The sequence below is a fragment of the Protobothrops mucrosquamatus genome, unplaced genomic scaffold (genome assembly GCF_001527695.2).
Source record: "Protobothrops mucrosquamatus isolate PMUCROS unplaced genomic scaffold, P.Mucros_1.0 scaffold2747, whole genome shotgun sequence".
In the NCBI taxonomy this organism is placed as follows: Eukaryota; Metazoa; Chordata; class Lepidosauria; order Squamata; family Viperidae; genus Protobothrops; species Protobothrops mucrosquamatus.
The window spans coordinates 79,159-98,765 of NW_015388788.1; the positions used below are offsets into that span (position 1 = coordinate 79,159).

General features: G+C 39.6%; 1 protein-coding gene across 1 annotated transcript; it reads right to left on the reverse strand.

Annotated features, from left to right (window-relative positions):
• Window positions 1–598: 598 nt before the first annotated feature.
• On the reverse strand, window positions 599–1,692 carry LOC107296324 (P2Y purinoceptor 1-like). Its single transcript, XM_015825666.1, has one exon. The coding sequence runs from the start codon at window positions 1,690–1,692 to the stop codon at window positions 619–621; it is 1,074 nt and encodes a 357-aa protein (XP_015681152.1). The 3' UTR covers window positions 599–618.
• Window positions 1,693–19,607: the final 17,915 nt, after the last annotated feature.

The window sequence follows — 19,607 nt, forward strand, 5'->3', positions numbered from 1 at the left end:
CCTAAAGGGGTTTTTAAAAGTTTTAAAAAAGTTTTGCAGAACTTGAACTAATGCACTTTTCACTGGCTACCTGCCCCCAGTAAGGAAAAAGAGACATTTCACATTTCATTTGAAATGCTAACTAGCCAGCTAGGTAGCAATAGCTATAGCTATATAGATATACATTAATGGCAAGTGAATAAATTGGTCTCCCACTGCCACTATAAACACACAGAGAAAAAAGAATACTATTATACGTAATGTATATGATGTTTTGAATCCAGCAACTTTTAAAAATTCCAGTCTCTTCAGAGGACCTCCGTAGAAAATACATATACAATAAAGTAATAAGGGCAGGGCTATGCATCAGAGTTAAAGATTAATTCAGGCAAATAATAAAACCACAAGGCCCATAAATGTAGTTGTTTATCTTGCACAGCCCTATCCCACAGTGTTCTATTCATTCTCACTCTACATCTTCTGCACGTTTGCATAGTGCTTCTAATTTGTGCTCCAAACTCAATTTTCAAACTATTAAAAACATTAATACCTGTATCCATCAAATGATAGGAATGTTGGAAAAGAGGGAGGAGCATTCAGACAGTAGGCATTTATGGTATGTTCCTTCAAAACAATCATTCAGAGCTCGCTAGATAGTGTCTCTTCACATTCTTTATCAAGCATAATATTTGATTGCCTTAATTCCAAATGTTGGATTTTGTCCTGGAAAGAAGTCTTCAGACTCAATCTGATGCTTCTACCAAATTTCCTCAGCTGCGCCCCTAAATCCTCACGGGCCAGCAAGTATAACAAAGGGTTCAGGACACTATTCAGGCTAGCCAAGACTCGAGTCACTTGGTAGAAGATATAAATATTCTTTAAAGTCTGATTGCAAAATCCCTGATGTTGCCATCTCCGAGACAAGAAGTTAAGGTTCCTAAAGATATGATAAGGGAGGAAACACACATAGAAAAGTATTGTTACCATAATTGCCAATTTGATGCTCTTCTGCTTGAGGTTAGGATCCATGTTTTTGTTCCTCCTGAGGACAATGACCACATGACAATAGCATCCTGTGACAATGAAGAAAGGAATAGCAAAGCCAGTCACTGTTAAAATCTGAAAGTATAACAAATAAGGCTCCAGGTTTTTGTGTGTGGTTGAGTCATGGCACTTCTGAGGCTTGAGATCCATTTTGCTAAAAGTTAAATCAGGAGAAAGTTGAATTGTGACCCAGACCCAGACCAAAACACTCAGAAAGACAGAAGAGCCAAGTGTTTGACATCTTCCTATCATCTTCATTGGATGCACAATGTGCAGATAACGATGAACACTGATGCAGGTCAGAAAGCTAATGCTGGCATAAAGGTTGACATGGAAGAAAAGTCGAGTTAGTTTGCACCAGCTTTGGCCAAAGAGCCATACATGTCCACGAAGATAGTAGGACACAAAGAAGGGCAGTGTAATCACATAAAACAAGTCTGCAATTGCTAAGTTACACAATAGCACATTGAAGGGATTCCAGTTGTTCCTCCGTGAACTTCTGCATAAGGTCCACAAGCCCAGTGTATTCCCCAAAAGCCCCAAGAGAGAGAGAACGAGGTAGAAAGCGGGCAGGAACCATTCGGTGAAATCTATATTAACTGGGCACAGAACATCGATGTCAAACGTGGAGTTGTCAGTGGAGTTGACTCGATTCTCAACTTCTTTCATCCTGTCTATATTGAGCCTTGGAGGAGAAGAGAGGAAGTGGGGAATGGATCTTCTGTAAGGCAGATAAGAGAGAGGAACAGTTTACCTGAGTGGGTGCAGGATGGAATTGAGGAATGTCTCAAAGGAAACCATCGGGAGAGGGAATACCTGGAAGAAGACCAAAGGAAAATGGGACGTCAACAGTGGAGGGACTTTAGAAGAGCAGACCTGGGAGTGGATGCGGGATTAGAAAGGATTTTGCCAGCGGAAAGAAAGTGACGAGGCTTCGGAAGATGGGCTGGTGGCAGTTTGGAAACTCTGCGAAGGGATTCCCTTTTCTCCGTCGAAAGATTGCAAGCATCCCGAGGTGGAGCAAGGGAGGAACGAAGAGAGGGAGAGATGCAGAATAACTCCACGGTCGGGGACTCCGACCTTCGGGACGTCTTGCGCTCCGGAGACGCCGGCCACCCCGGGATCCAGCGCTGAGCGGTCAGGCAAGCTGGGGGCTGCCGAACGAAGCTCCGCGGCGCTCGGGGAAGAGCTGCGTCGAAGAAGGCAGGACGGGGCGAAGGGAGGGTCGGGACAGGACGGAAGACGAAAAGGGAAGGGCAGAGATTAGGTGGAACCGAAAGCCGACGTGGTACTAAGTCAGGGGTAGGCAACCTCGGCTCTTTTATGACTCATGGACTTCAACTCCCAGAATTCCTGAGTCAGCATAGCTGACTCAGGAATTCTGGGAGTTGAAGTCCATGAGTCATAAAAGAGCCGAGGTTGCCTACCCCTGTACTAAGTCACGGAGAAAGAGAAAGAGCGGAGGCGGGGAGGAGCGGAGAGAGTGTGGTAGTAGGACTACCTTGTGAGTTTCTCTTTTGGACCGAGAAAAAAAAACTAGCCGGACTTCAGCACCTGGGAAGGAAAGAAGTCCTCGGCGGTTCCACCAAGCAATCAGCTAAGACCGCGTCGCCAGGACCGCTGGAAAAAACGTCGCTGCATTTTACCGAAACTGAGAATGAATGGATGGATGGATGGATGGATGGATGGATGGATGGATGGATGACTCCCGGGCGAAGTCAGGCCAGAAGAATGAAGCTTCTTCCCGACGGGATTGTACCTCGTTTAACTCAAGAGATAATGGAGCAATGAACCGGTTTCCCTGTTAAACTGGAACAGCACGTGTGAAACTTTCCTTCGGGTCTGCGGTACTTGACCAGCCCAGTGAAGATGGTTCACTCAGCCGGTAGAGGTAAGCAACACTCAAGCATTCCCCTGTACTTTTAAAGAGAAACCGAGATTAAAGTACTTACTACTAAAGTAGTAGTAAGTAGTAGTAAGTACCTCGTTTAACTCAAGAGATAATGGAGCAATGAACCCGTTTCCCTGTTAAACTGGAAGAGCACGTGTGAAACTTTCCTTCGGGTCTGCGGTACTTGACCAGCCCAGTGAAGATGGTTCACTCAGCCGGTAGAGGTAAGCAACACTCAAGCATTCCCCTGTACTTTTAAAGAGAAACTGAGATGAAAGTACTTACTACTAAAGTACTTTCATCTATTCTGGAACACAAAAATAAAGATTTCATCATCTTATGATTTGTCAGCAATTGTCCAGGGTACTTCATGACTCCCTTCCTGGAACACAGTCTAGTTTTTGTTTTGTTTTGTTTTGTTGTTGTTGTTGTTTTTTACTAAGAACCTCCGTGTGTCTGCAGAGCAGGGTAAGAAAAAAGACAAGATGTGATAGTGCAATTGAAGCTCTACCCATTTTATGGGTGCCATTGTAAAGTCAGGCAGCTTCTAAATCTAATATAAAAATAAATAAATAAATGGGCCCCTTCTAGTTAATCCATAACTGCAGAATGTGAGAAAACGTAAGTATTTGCAGGTGTGAATCTCTGTGACTCCCTTGGAGACTGGGAAATCTTTTGTTACAAGGCCCAATTTAATTTGTAGCCCTGTATCTCCAGCTAATCCAGGGCTGCGGTTTGCTGGCATGGTTGTAACTCCTTTTTTGAAGATTGTAATACTATTGTCACACTCCAGAATTCTCAGGTGTAAGCAATGTTATTAATAAATAAGCAATGTTATTAATAAGGATGAGAGAACTGGCACCCTCCATATATATTGGTATTATTAATTCTACAGATGGAAAGTTTCGACTGAGGGTTTTTTTTCCTGATTAAGCTCATTTATCATCTGCTTTACTTGAGTGACTTGCTTCAAAAACATATTTCAATATAGGGTTACTTGAGATCAATACAGGCAAGTGAATGTTTACATAAATTATGATTAATTATGATTCTTAAGGCTAGGGAAACCCTTTTCTTGATGTGATGAGAAACATCATACCTAGTAAGGTTGGTGACCTGGTGACACCTGCATTACAGGGGTTTTGTTGACTGATGTCACTGATTAAAACATTCAGCTCCCACTATAATACATCACATATAACACCACGAGGACCTGCATTTGAAGTGACAGTGGCTCTTTGCCCTTGCTGTGGTGATAGAACTAATGGTATAACAGTGAACCATCTGATCAGCATATGCAATGTTTTAAAGATTGCTGCAGGATGAGAAATAGAAGGCCCAAGCTCTGTAAATGAATGCCTGGCCAGAAGAAAACATCATTACGACAGGGGTAACACTGAGGTTACCAAGTTGTTCCAATGACACCATAAATAATTTGTGGGAAGAGACCCTTAGTCCAGATCTACTGCATGTATAAGAAGCATACAAGGCTGTTCTATCTGCAATCATTTGGACTGTATATGACTGTTATCTGATTTATCCACCCATGAAATGTGCACAAAATAAATATTTCAGAATTTCTGAAAGAAGAAACATATTTCTTTGATTTCCAGATGACATCTGCTTCCTGCATGAGGAAGGAAATCTCATATTTTAAATAGAGCTAATCATCTGGTGCATCTGCAAAGACCTTTGAGGATGGTAAATGACATCTCATTAATGGTGTTTCTGCAATTTATAAATGTTCTGATATGTCCAAACAGCCACTCTTGTAGTTTTGGGGAAAGAGTAAGTAAGCACTTTAGCAGTTTTTGGAAATGCGGTCTCACTAGAATTGTATTGCACTTTGAATTAAAAAAAGTGATTTGGAACAGGTGGGAAATGTACCCAAAGCACATTGTCTGCAATACAAGAAAAGAGCTGTGCCCCTTCCTGAAATCACACCACAGCTTTGAAGGACAGTCACATGATTCCTGCAAATGACACAGCTGCCTTAAGGTCATGCAAACAGGTTATTTTCCCTCTAAGCTAAGTTGTGTGTATGAGCATATCCTTTTCAAGGATCACTCATCAAAGCCCCGTAGCTCCATAGGAAGCTAGAAAAAAAATTCTAATACTGTAGTTCTATGTTGCATGCAAGAAAATGATGGATATATATTTTGCTTCCAATGCACACTTAGTGACCGAAATTATGATGGACCCCCCCCCCAAAAGGTACTATGGTCCAGTTCTGGATGGCAGTACACCCTTCAATAATCACATGATTCAATTTGAAGCAGTGGCAATTGACTTGCCTTTATGGTCGGTTGCAGCATCCCACAGTTATATGACATGATTTATGCCTTTTTTTTTTTTACTGTAAACCAGCCTTTTTGGTCAGTTTCCTGCAGAAAATGCTCATAGGAATGCACTAACTCAATTAATGACCACAGCATTCACTTTACAACCACCACATTCAGTTCACCACCACAATGTTCATTTTACAACTGCCACAGAAAAGGTCATTAAATCAAGTTGGTTACACTGGATACCTCAGCTTAACACTGTCATGACTTATGATGGAAATTCCAGGCTCCTTCACAGTCATAAATTGAGGACTATCTGTAACCTTAAAGAAGAGCTGCAACCAAGGCAATAGTCAGATAAAAGAACTCTCAGCCCAGGGCAGAAATATAATTTGAGAAACATCTCAGACACGATCCTCTCTTGTTCTCATGAAGATAAAAGGAGAAACGTGGGAGGCACATTTACACTTGAAAAATTTTGTTACTGTAAACTTATAATAAAAGTAGTTGACTTTCCAAGTTTGGTTTCCCTTGGAGAGCTGACATCAGTTGATTGAAGAAGCTTTCAATTTCTCCCATAATTTGGCTTGAGAGATGGTGCCAAATGCACACTTGAGATCATGGAATCACAATATTGGAATGGATCTCAGAAATCATTTAGCATAAGGTCTGTTTTGTGCAGGTTCTGTTGAAGCATCTTAGACAGGGGGCTCGCTGGTCTTTGTGGGAAGATTTGTGCTAAAGAGGAATATTGTGTTATCCCTTTGCACTCACGAACCTTTTGATCACGATGGCAAATAGCGAAGGCAGATAAAAGGAAGGTTCTTTATACATAGCTGTTTTATTTATCTTTCATCTGGTCTATTAATAAAATTAATCTCTGTATTTCCCTGTCTCATTCTCTCTTATCTTCCAAGATGTAGCTTGATAGAAACCTGCTACTTATTTATTCAATTTCCTTTTAGCGCTCTGCATATGCTCAAGGAGCACATCCTCCAAAAAGCACACTTGCTGAATTTAAATCTCCATAGGGCAGTAAAACAGTGGTCAGTCAGCATGCTGTGGGGATGAAAATACTCCTTGATGAGGATTCTTACAACCGGGACGCAACGATCAGCGCTTTGAAGAATAATTGAATAACAAAGCAGAGCTTCTGGAAAGAAGCCTTTAATAACAAGCCTTCCTCATAAACTGCTTCACATTTCTCTTCCCATGTTTTTACTTCCCTAGTTCTAATAGATCCTGATACTGTACTGTTGGTCCTAACTGAAAGGTGGGGACGGTGTTGGATGCCTGCAGGGGTTGGGTGGCAACCCATTTGGCTGTGGCATCAGCAAATTGGTTTCCTTTTGTGACCCTTGAGTCATCTTTTTGGTGTGTTCTACAATGGATGACTACTAGGGATGAAGGCAATTGGATAGCTTTCAATAGGTCAGATATGAGGTCAGTGTGGGCAATTGGTTGACCATTAGATGTTAAGAAGCCTCTCTGCTTCCACAGGACGCCGGTCGCATGACAGACTCCAAAAGCGTACCTGGAATCAGTATGTATGTTGGTAGACCGGTCCCTAGCTATTTCACATGCTTTTCTCAAGGCAATAAGCTTGGCTGCTTGAATGCTGTAGCACGGCGGCAAAGGGGAAGCCCAAGCTGTTTCGTGCAGAGAAACAACTGCGGCTCCTGTTACACGGGCTCCATTAAGCAGGTAGGAGGAACCATCAGTAAATAATTCTAAGCCTGAGTTTGAAAGGGGAGCATCTGTCAAGTTGGGACGTGGTAGCTCAGCATCTTGGACTAAATGTAAGCAATTATTACAGATTAATTGGCAGCAGAGTTGCTGGGTTGAGAGTGTTACAGCCGGTGGTAGGATTCAAATATGTGAACAATTGGTTCTCTGTGGAGATGCTGCTTCCAGAAGTCCATTCTGGGCCTGGGCAACAAAAAATTAGCTACCGGTTCTGCTGAATGGTGCGAACCTGCTGAATCCCACCACTGGTTACAGCGCTCAAAGGTGATGTTTTCTGAAGTGAATCATTCTGCTTCATACTGGGCTAGGCGCTTTAGGGTGAATGCCTGAGTTTGTGACTTTAAGAGTATAGCAAACACATCATGGGGGACTCTTAAAGTGAGAGAGTGTCCTAAAACCAGTTCTTTTGATTGTTTGACTAATTCTACTGTTGCAGCCATGGCCCTTAAGCATGGAACAGCTCCCTGGCTACTGGGTCCAGCTGAATAGAATAGTAAGCCACAGGTCTCAGTGTAGGACCAAATTTCTGCGCTAATACTCCTAAGCCCACACCCTTATTTTTATGGACGAATAGGAAAAAAGGCTTCTGATAGTCAGGGAGACCTAGGGCTGGAGCAGAGGTTAACGTTTATTTTATTTTTTGAAAAATGTTTGTCAAAGACTTAGTCCATTTGACGGGGTCTGGCTGATCTTTGGCAGTTAATTGGGTCAGCGGCTTTGCCATTTCTCCAAACGAGGGGATCCAAGGGCGGCAAAACCCCAAGGCCCCCAATAAGGCTCGAACTTGGCATTTTGTTTGTGAGTGTTTCATTCCTAAAATAGTTTTAACCCTTTCTGGTACTAATTTCCTAACCCCAGGAGCAATAATGTATCCTAAATAAATCACTTCCTTTTTTAGGTACTGTAGCTTTAAGGGAGAGGCTTTGTGTCCCCTTTCACTCGAGCATTCCAGTAGATGGTAGGTGTCAGCCCTGCAGCTTTCCTCTGTTTCTGAAGCTAATAATAAATCATCCACATATTGAATTAGAGTGGAGTTGTGCGGCAGGGAGATAGAAGCAAGGTCTGCCTTTAAGATTTGGGAAAACAGGGTGGGTGACTCGGTGTAGCCTTGAGGCAGCCAAGTCCAGGTATATTGCTCTTTATCCCATGTAAAAGCAAAGAGGTACTGTGATGCAGCATCTACTAGAATACTAAAAAAGGCTGCGCAAAGGTCCACGACTGTAAAGTGATGCTGGCACTTCTGTAATTATGATGGCTGGGTCAGGTACCATAGCGGCTCTTGGTACCACATGATTATTGATGGCTCTCATATCATGTACAAAACAGTAAATAGGTTTTCCTTCACTATCTAGTTTGGGTTTTCAGACTGGGAAGTTTGGAGGGTTGCAAAGGGAGATGCATTTGTGCAGTAACCCTGTTCTAGGTATGCTTTTATTAACTTCTGAATGGGCTCTATTGCTTCTGGCTGTATTCTGTATTGGGGAATGCAGGGTGGTGGTCTTGTCTTTACTTGAATTGTAACTGGGGTGGCCTCCTTTAACAATGCCACTTCAGTGGGATTCCATCCCCATAGAGAGGTCGGTAGGCTTCTGAGGTCTATGGGCAGCTGGGTTTCTCTCTCAATTGGACATATTATGGTGAGATGTGTATGTTTGACTGGGATGTCTTAGTGGAGCCCTTCTAGTGCATTTAATGGTTGCCCCCAGCTTGCAAAGCAAATCCCTGCCCATGAAGGACAGGGGAGACTGTGGACAGACGGTGAATGGGTGCTCTAGGGAAAAAGGGCCAACTTCTACCTTTAGGTCGCTGGTGAATTCGACAGGGATGATTTTCCTTCCCACCCCCATTATGTTATCCTTGGCCCCAGGCACTATTGACCCTTCAAAGGGTGCCTTAGTGGGCTTCTTAGTGAAACCCTCATCCCTGTCTCAGTTTTCAGACCAAAAAAAAAAAAGGTCTGGGAGGACTCTGCTTCCCTTTACAGAGTATGGATCCCTCCTTCCAAGGGAACTCTGCTGTCAGTTTACAGACCAAAAAGGGTCCAGGAGGACTCCACTGCTTCCTGCAGTGAGTATGGGAACCTCCTTCCCTGGCCTTTTCCTTTTCCCACCTCAGTTTTCAGAATCAGTAGAGTCCGGGAGGACCTCCACTTGCTTCCCAGAGGTATGGACCCCTCCTTTTTGCAGGGCTTTGCTTATTAATTTCTGATGGGAGATCCTGGTCTACCAGTAAAACCTTTTTCCCTTTTACACTTCCGCTGCCCACTTGGCTTCTCTCTTTATTCGCAGAAGGTCCCACACTTCAGTTCTCCCTCCTTGCTTTGAGAAGCTAGCAGCAGGCTAGGGGGTGGCTAGGGAGAACACGAAGGGAGTGGGATCCAGCTGTTGCCAGAAGAGGATGCCACACACACACACACACACATGACAATTCTCACTTTCCAATTACTAAAGACTGTAATTTAGGTGGTACTTACCCTCTTTCCAGGCAGCTGTTCAGTGCAAGACTCAAAGACTCTCTTTAATACCCGTTGCCAACTGGGCAGGGTCCGTGGAGGTTTCTTCCCACAGAAAAAAGCATCTGTTGCCAGCAGGGTAATGGTTCTTCGGGCCTGGTCCTGTGGCTGGGTGATCTGGGAGTCCCTTCGTGGTCACCAGAATTGTGGGGAGGGAAATACTCCCTGATGAGGATTCTTCCAGCCGGGATGCAACAATCAGCACTTTGACGAATAATTGAATAATGAAGCAGAGCTACTGGAAAGAAGCCTTTAATGACAAGAAACCAAGACGAGTGACATTCAGCAAAGTTTCTTGGCTAGCTAGAATGATTGACATCCAAACATAAGTTCATATATCCTTTCTGAGGTCTTTTTAGTCTAACATATACTAAACCTGTGTTTGGTGATGTTTTAATCCTGTGCCTATTGATGGGGTAATTTTCCTATTTGGCTTTATTTGGAAGGAAATGGACTAATCTCTGTTCCCCAAAAGGGAGTGGAGTTGGCAAATCTGGTTAGTTCCTGTGTTTATTTGTGCTGCTAATTGGTTTAATAAGTGGCAGTTATGGTGTTATGTGTCTTATTACATTTTTGTTACATTCTTGCGCCAGAGTGCATTCTTTGTGATTTTGTTAATTTCAAGTGTTTGCACTTGGGCTCGCCTGAGGCTGTAAGCTCTGGAAATGAGTCAGATAAGGTTTGTATTTTATTTTTAAAAGGATTTAAACTGTTGTGATTTAATTATTTGTGATTTAATTTTTCTTGCCTCATGGTTTCTTCTTCTATCTGGGGAGGGGTCTTCCTTCAATGCTTTGAGCTCCTTATTTTCCTGCTTCTTCTGCTGTTTAAGATGTAGTCTAGCAGGCTACATTCGGTACAGGTCTAAATGGGTGGCAGCTCTCCAACAGGAAGCAAAGGAGGAGAAATCCGAAGCTGCCAGAAGAAATTTGCCAGGCAGAATCGGCAAAAGGAAGAACTGCTAATGGTTGGACTTCAACCTCCATCTGTGCTAAAGAAACACTCCCAACTTTTATTATTCAAGGAAGCTGTAAGCAGATCTCTTACTTTCTACCTGTAATAAATTTGAAGTGCTTGAATGGAACTTCAAACAGAATTTAGATAAACAACCTTAGCTAGAACTCTCTGCTTTTTTCAGAGATAATTGAATTGAATGGTCTAACCCCTAATTCCATCCTCTCTTCATGCTTCTTCTCTCACACACACACATTCTCCTGAAGCTCAGGGGAATACATGGGACCTGCTGCCCACGTGACAGATCTGTTTAAGCAACCTTCTTCAGGATTGAAAACTAAGCAGTTCCTTTGATTAGAAATAGAATATTCTTTATTGGCCAAGTGTGATTGGACACATAAGGAATTTGTCTCCAGTCCATAAGCTCTCAGGGGACATACAAACAACAAAGTAATATAATCATAAGATACCAATAGGAAAAGGTAATAGGAAAAATAAGAAGAATAATAGTAATACAGCCCTACTACTTGGGTAAATATCCTTAGACAGAAAATGCTATGAGAATTAGGTGTTCAGCAAAATGATGGCACAAGAGATAATGTTTGATTAAAGAATCATTGTGAAATGTTAAGACTAAAGTTATGTTTCAATCATAGTTTTTTATATATTGGTTTAAATTTAAAATGAGAGGATATTTGTAGTTATATTAAACAATGAGTATTGGGGTTCTTTATAATATTGTTTTATGTATTCTGTTATTGGAAAATTATTCTTGGATTTTTTTTTGGCTGAAAAAGATAAATAAAATTTTGATTTTGGGATTGGACAATTAGATCAGTGTTGATTAGAGAAATATGGTTCTAAAATTATATATGCACATTTTATTTTCATTTAATAATATTTTATCAGGTGGTTAAATTAAAAATGAGTTATTTGAATTGTATTGTTTTTGTATGGTTTAATATGTCTTGACTTAAATTTAGAGTAAGAGGTTACTATATTGTATATTTATATGTTTACTGGAAACACTCAAAAGTTATTTGTTTTATATATTTATTATGTATTTTTTTCTGTTACTTTTTAATTTCCCCCCATTTTTACCCTCCCCAATTTTTCCACTTTCTGTTATTTTGATTTTATGATTATTTTTTTTGAAACTCAATACAATTATTTGAAAAAAAACAAAGGAATGAGAGCTAAGTAATTCCAGGCCCCAGACTAGGCCTTCTGATTGGAAGGATGAATCTCTAGCCTCCAGTAATGGTGTCTGGTAAATTCTGACACCTCACTCTGTTGAAACCAAACCCCTAATTCTGTTGATCCTCTCTGCTTGTCTCACTGTCCTAAATGGATATCCCCACAGAAGTACATATAATCACCTTATTTAAAGCTATCGCCAGTTTGAAGCTCTGTAGTAATTGAGGCTGTCCCCATCTGGGCCTAGGTTCTTCCCAGGTGTCCTGTCTCATCTTCACCTGCTTTAATTAAAGATTAAAGGGATTGTGATTGCCTTCTGCTGTTCAACTGCTCTCCAAAGTCTCGCCTTCTTCACTTAGTTTCCTATCTCTCTGAAGGTTCCATCAGATCATCAGGTGAAGTCTCTGATGATTATGATTTAATTTCCATTCTCTCCTGGAATGTTGCTGGCTGGAAAGTGAAAATCCAGATACTAATTTCTTATATTGCGTTGCTGCTTTATATCCTTTCTCAAGAAAGGATAATTTAATTTAACTTTAATTATGGATGATCTATTTGTAGCTGGACATACTTAGACCATTACCTAGTGTAAAAAGCAGGAGACTCTTGGGTCCTACCAAATTCAATATTCCTATTATTATTTTAGAGAAATGTGCAAACACAGAGCTAGCCTTTCTTTTCCAGTTCCAGCTTTGCACTATTCTGCTTATTAATGCTTCCATCTACTTTGTAGACAGTCTATGAGATCTCCTTGACAACAATTAATAATTTACTATACACAGATGTTCCAGTAGTTATTGCCAGCAATTTGAATGCACTTATTGAGAATAATGATGCCTCACTATGAGCTCATTTTAAGTAGCATTTTCCCCAAAGAAGGAGCTTATTATTCTCAGGTTTGGCAATCCCAAGAGAATTGTGGTAACATAACAGAGTCTAAATGGCACTGCAAGGGAATATTTTAATGGATAATTCATTTTTGAAGCTCAATAGGAATCAGTGTGACTGATTTCATACTGATTTCACACACAACCACACTTCTCTAATAACCCATTTTTAAAACTTGCCTTGGGCAATCATTTCCCTTTAATTTTCCTGCTGGACTCTAAAGCATGTACCAAGTTCCTAGATGAAGTACTTGTACTTTTTGTTCATCCATAAAAGAGTATGTTCAGAGTAACAAAGAACCTTTTTGTTCTCTTGACCTTCAATTTCTCTCCCAAATCTGCCTTGCATACTTCCCAAATTATTAATACATTATTATTATATTATCCTTATTCTCTGGGCTTCTCTGTCAAGATCACTTCAGAATGTCTTAGTCTCTCCCATATCTAAACTAGTTTGATAATAATTGTATCAAAGGATAAAAGAGAGCCAATGAACACTTTTCCACTTAAAACATTCACTGGGCACATTCCAATTGTTTATATAATAAAATCAAGAGGAAGCGAAACTAGGATAGAAGAGTGAGAAAACTTAATTGCAACAGCTAAACTTAAGAAATCGTTTTGATTTTGATGATTAGTCAGCAACTCCCTTAATGATAGAGATACTGGTCCTATCTGCCAAATATCCACAGATTCTTGGTAGAACTATTTCCAGAATCTTTTCACAACTGAATAAATAAATCAATAAATGAGTTCTCTTTCATCCAGATTCAGCCATAGTTTCATTCCATACAGCATTAACCTTGTGAACTCTCAAGCTTCCTCCTTCCGTTATATATTCAAGATGAAGATTTAATATTTATTTGTTATATATATGTAGGGGTGTGGGTCTATACATATGTTGTATATAGTATGTTTAGGTGTGTGTTATGTATGTGTTTCACTTTGAGAGCAGGCAACTAAATTTCATTTTTGATGTGTGCCATTGTGCCCACAGTAAAAAAAAAATGACAATAAAGGTTATCTTATCTTATCTATCTTATCTTATCCTGCTATCTGGTTTTAGTTTCTAAAATTCTGTAATCTAATCCCCTTTTCCTGGTATTAAACCTGATTAATGAGATTGTGTGTGAATCTTGCTTCCCTGGTTGTACACTACTGTTAAGGATTTGACACATTATGGGGTTGGGTCTCAGTAGAGCCTATTTCCATATAATTGGCCTCGGAATCAGAGTTGAATCAGAAAAGTGAACTGCCCTATGATTCTTGATCTGGCTGTAGTTGCATCATTAGTGCTTGGATTGTTAGGACATTGACAATTATGCAGTTATGTCCTTTTTGGATGGCCTGAAGGAGACTGGTATCCATATTGCTGTTATTGTATGTAGCCTTAAGGTTTCTGAGCAGGAGAAGAACATGGTGCACACTGTGCTGGGTCCTGTATAGCTGTGAACAGTTTCCTTACTTCTGTAAGACCTTATATGTATAACTCTTAACTCTTCACACTTTCCAGACCATAATGTTTGCTGAAACTGCTGGAATTCAGCGAAGCCATTTCCAGTTTGTTTGCTGGATCATGAGCTTGTTTCCTAGGAAACATTATCTCCAAGTTCACTTTGAAGGGAAAGCAAGACAAACTTTCCTGTTCATCATGGCCTCATTACACAATTGTTAAACACTCTGGCAGTTTTCACTTTGTAGATATGATTGAACTTTAGTGGAAGGGTACATCACACTCTCTCAGACATCTGTTCTGCCTTCTTTTCTAGTTCTCTTCTCTGTCTTTCTCCTTCTTGTTCACTGCAGTGTCTTCTGGGACTTGTAATATTAACCTACACAAACCATGTACCAGCCCAACTAGGTACACCAGACTTAGAAACCAATGCCATCTAGGTCAGGACTCAGGACTACTTTCATTGTAACAGCTGTAGTAACAGAATCTTGCAAATCTGAATATGCTTCTCCCTCCTTCTATTTATCTTTGTGTGACCTATGGAGGGGCTTGTCTGGGATGTTTTCTCAAATGGTTTTGTTGGGCTGGCCTGAAGTCCTTTTTGTCTGACAATTGCCTGGGTAGCAGTTCTTCCTCCTGCCCTTCAAGGCCATCTCCTTTGACCTCCACATCATGCCAGTATCTGTCATGTGGATTATAGTAGATATTTGAAGTCCCTTGAGCGATCATTTTCCATCTAAGTCCTGCCTCTAGATATTATTTTCAATCTAGTTCCAATTTATGGATCTTGGACTTCTAGTAAAATAAAAACAAATAAAGTAGATCTTATAACTTAGCAACTAGCTGATTTTGTAGCTTCTCTAACCCTGTGAAGATCAGCTATTGTTTTGGGATTGATAGTTGATGAACAGGCAGAAATCTTTTTCTTCACTACCTATCTGGTCTCTTTAAATAGCTATTTTTAAAGGTATTTTTTTTATCCTGCCTCCATTATCTTCATAAATAATTTAAGGCTGCCTTAAATTATTACCTAATCCTTTTTCCTCTTCCTATTTTTCCCACAATAATCCTGTGAGGTGAGTTGGCTATGTCAAATAGAGTCACATGCATACATCATACTAAGGCATAATTTCTTTGCTTTGCTTACAGAGCCAACTATGGTTTGCTCAATAAACCACAACCAAAGAAGCCACAGCATTGTACAATGTACATTGTACCCTGTTTTAAGTGTGAATTACAAATCTTATGCTGAGAAAGACTAAAATAAATTTATTTCTGTAACATACTTTTTCAGATGTCTGATATGTCCTTCTTTTCTCATGCACTTTAGCTAGAAAAACAAATTCCTGCCTAGAAAAGGCAGTTAAGGATCTAGACATTATACAGCCACATGTGTGTAGTGAAGATTCCCTTTTTTTGCTATACCATTCTATAAGACCAAAATAAATGAACATCAGGTAAACCAAATCCTAATTTTGGATTGTTCCTGAATGCAACAATACCTTCAAATTTCCTGACAGAACAATTAATCAGTGGAACAACCTGCCTCCAGAAGCTGTGAATGCTCCAACACTGGAAGTTTTTAAGAAGAGACCGGTCAGCCATTTGTCTGAAATGGTATAGGGTTTCCTGCCTGAGCAGGGGGTTGGACTAGATGACCTCCAAGGTCCCTTCCAACTTTATTATTAAATTCCCCATATTTTGAATGTTAAAACTCATTTTCTTTACTTACTTAAGACTTTTAAGACTTGCATTTAATAGACTGAAGTTATAGTAAAACAGATTTTGTTTTAATGTCTTTTGCACAAGGCACACCCCCCCCAAGAATATCATATCAAATCAAACTTTTATTACAGTTAAAGACCAGCACAAACAACAAGATAAGAACAGATCTAAGAAACCCTGACTTCATTCTGATGTTGTACAGTACAATAGAGCTAACTCCAACACCACCTAGTGATTAAGCTTTGTAATGGCTCTGTTCCTCACAGTCTCTTCTGTTCCATTTCTTGATAGGGCTTGCATATATACAGCAGCTCTTTGGACAATGATTGAAGTGGGTGTGACCAAAGCACAGTAACATAAAATAATTACCATTGGTAATTTGGAAATTATATTTCTGTTGATGCAGAAAAAATGTATTTGCCTTCTTTGGAGCCTTATGATACTGCTGCTAACTCATACTTAGCTTGCAGTAAAGGCTTCACTTATTTCTGTTATGCTGGCATGAGATACTACCTCTATTCTCTCCCTTTTATTACAAAGCATTCTTCCTCTATTAGTTTTTTTCCTGCCTTTTTTAAAGCTATTTTTAATAGTCCAGTGATGGGATGCACTGCATTCTAATGGCTTTATCGTGCTCTCTAATAAGGAATACTATTTTTCCTGGCTGACAGTGCAGTTCTGTGCATATTTGTCTAAAATCAATTGCACACAGAAGATTTGTGGAACACATAGCACACTTTCACAAGGAATCAGGTTCAAATTTCTGATTCTTGCAATGTCAGTGCATCTGTCCTAGGCCAATTTATTTCTGGTTGGATTTCAGTGTATTTGAACAACAAGAATAACAATAACTTCTTGAACTCTTAATTGCCATTTGCAAGAATCTGTGCCTCATCTAGCAGTTGTTTTAAGGGGAAAATATCTTGATGTCGTTGCAGCTCCTTCCCTCCCAAAAACATTGATTTTTTAAAAAATTCAGCCACATAGAAGCATAAAATAGGCTTTGGATTTACTAGGCTGAACATATAAGCTGTTTCATACATATTCACAATAAGTCACAATTATGTCAAATGATAAACTGTGTACCTTTTCAAAAATAGTTTTATAATTTTATTAATGAATTATAACAAACAAAAATAATATGTGATTATATAGTAAAAAACTACATGCATAATAGTGATTCAAGTAAATTGAATATGAGGGGAAAGCAAAAAAAAAAAAACTGGAGAAAAGATTCACATGACAGCAATATAAAGTTAATTCATTCCTTAAACTTATTGTAGCGTCTCTAGACTATATAGAAACATATAGTCCATCTTTTCATTTTTAGAAAAAATGGACTAGTAAATCATTGTCTGAGATGAATGTGTTTAGTCATGTCACAGAGCAAGCTCTGTCCATTGTAATGCAAATTGTGTTGCCTCCTTCTATATAAATGCATGAGCAATTTATTATTTCTGTTGTCTATGAAGCAGAAATGAGATCTTGCTTTTTCCCATTTCTCTCTATAACTTGCAGCAGCTCAGGGTGGAGGCAATATGATTTTGGGATTTTTTGCTCCTTATGCACAGTGTTTTGAGGGGAGAAGGCATAAAGACCTTCATGTGCAGATGACCATGGATTGGCATTAATTTGCTAGTGGGGAAATCCCTAGATTTCATTTCATTTACTTCTCACACATATTATTTTATAAAAGCTCTAGGAGGCAAACATATTCTTCTTCTTCCTACTTTCCCCATAACAAACCTGTGAGTTGAGTTGGGGTGTGTGTGTGTGTGTGACTGGCCAAAGGTCACCCAGCCAGCTTTCATGCCTAAAGTGAGACTAGAACTCAGTCTCCTGGTTTCCAGCTGGTGTCTTAACCACCAAGCTTCAAACATGCCCAAAGGTACTGAAACCTTTTATGCCAAAAAACTGAAACTGAATGTACATCCCATAAAACTTTTAATGACCAGAAACTCCACTTAACATGTGGAAAAGGGTGCAAGAACACATGGGCATACCACAAAGTGAATGCAAGGGAACTAAACATGCTGCCACAGTGAAAACTTTGGTTTTTCCATTTTAGGTTGGACAGGCTTTTTTAAGACTATGCCAAGTCAATTTTTAAGAATTAGCAGTTTGAATATTTCCAACCTCTAAACAGCGGGAACCCCCCCCCTATTTTTAGCAGTTGTGTCAGTAGCTTCATATAAGAAGGCCCTAATAGAGCATCTGCAGTTAGAATCAAAAATGTCAATATGTCAGCCACAATCATCCCATCAAAGTATTGCAATTTAAAAAAAGGATGGGGCTATATTGGCATGTTGCAGCCAACATCTTGAATTTTGTTGACCACTGCCAGAGATACTCCAGGGATCACAGATGAAGGTATCAGATGAGCAGTTTGTTCAGACAAACATACACAAACATGCATCAGAATAAATGGCCTAAAACTTTCATCCGGGCTTTGCATTTTGTTTATCAAATCAGTCTGGGTTTCTTTAGCATAACATAAATCCTTTAAATGCAAGGATTGTGTAACTCCCATAACTGATGCCAGTTCCATTGTTCTTGGCTCTGATTCTTTCCTTTTGTAAGCTGTCTTTCAATTTTCTCATCCTTCAAACCATAAACCACGAAATAAATCTCTCCAAATATCCCTTAGGATATGTTGTTAAATTATCAGTATCCCCTACTATTTAAATCCAGCCACATGCTAGCTAGGGAATTCAAGGAATTGTAGTCTTCACTTTATCTATCTATGTATATCCTGCTTTTATTATTTTTACACAAAGTGTATCCAACACACCTCCTATTTTCTCCACAACCATCATCCTGTGAGATGAATTGGGCTAAGAGAGAGCGACTGACTCAAGGTCACCCATCTGGCTTTCATCACTAAGGTGGGATTTGAACTCACGGTCTCCCACTTTCTAGCCTGGTGCCTTAACCACTAAATCAAACTGGCTCTTAAAGTTGCCAAGGTTGAGAGATGCTGCTCTACACTTGTTCTATAGTATTGTTTCCATTGATGCCTATAATAACCCTTGGAAGACAGGTATAAAAGCAATAACCTTCTCCTATTTTTTTCTCCAAAAACATGCTGAGAGTGGTTATGTATAGGGAGCATAGGGAGTTAATATAATAGGACTATATCTAATCCTTTCACCAACATATTATTAGCATTAATTTTTTTCTAATACAAACATTGAAAACAATTGTATTATTAATTTTAGCACAGATCTACTTATTTTTATTTTGTTTACTGATAATTTTTCACTGCTATTCAGGTTCCACAATTTGCTGCCTGCCAATCTAGAGACAGGCCATTAGAGGGCAGGTTGACTTCATTCTTGAGTCCAGCTAAATGATTCAGTGGGAAAACCTCTTGTAGAATTAAGCACAAGATCAATAAAAAAAAAATCCCAGCTTTAATTTTTTGGATAAGGAGGGTGGACTGTTTCTTTTATTTTGGCCCGAGCCTATAAAATATTTGGCCTTATTTGGCCACTACGCTGTCTGCTTGGAGATCTTTGTGTGGGGGCTTCTTGTATTTTTGGAATAGTTTAATCAAAAACAATAACAGATAAAAATGGAATTATTTTAAAGTACATCTTAAAATATCTCATAAAAGAAGAAAATTTGCCAGTTGGGGGAAGAACTGTCATTGGATATTAGGAGAAAGTCAGATTAAAGATACAGGAGAAAAAGAAATTTGTTTAATGTCAGCTTGACCACTTTCTGTTTATTTTGGTATCTGCTGCCTATAACAGAATATTTGTTGCTTTATTCTCTAAAGTCAACCCCAAAACAATGGACTTTTCCATAGAAATAAGATGATGAAGCTTTCAATGATATGTCTTTCCTTGGACATACTAGCAAATATGTTCTGTTCAGGTTTGGTGCAATATTTTGAAATGTATAGAGCTGGGCTGCTTTGTATCCTACATAT

Coding starts and splice junctions, on each gene's coding strand:
- LOC107296324 (XM_015825666.1), bottom strand. CDS start 1,692: ATGAAAGAAGTTGAGAATCGAGTCAACTCCACTGACAACTCCACGTTT.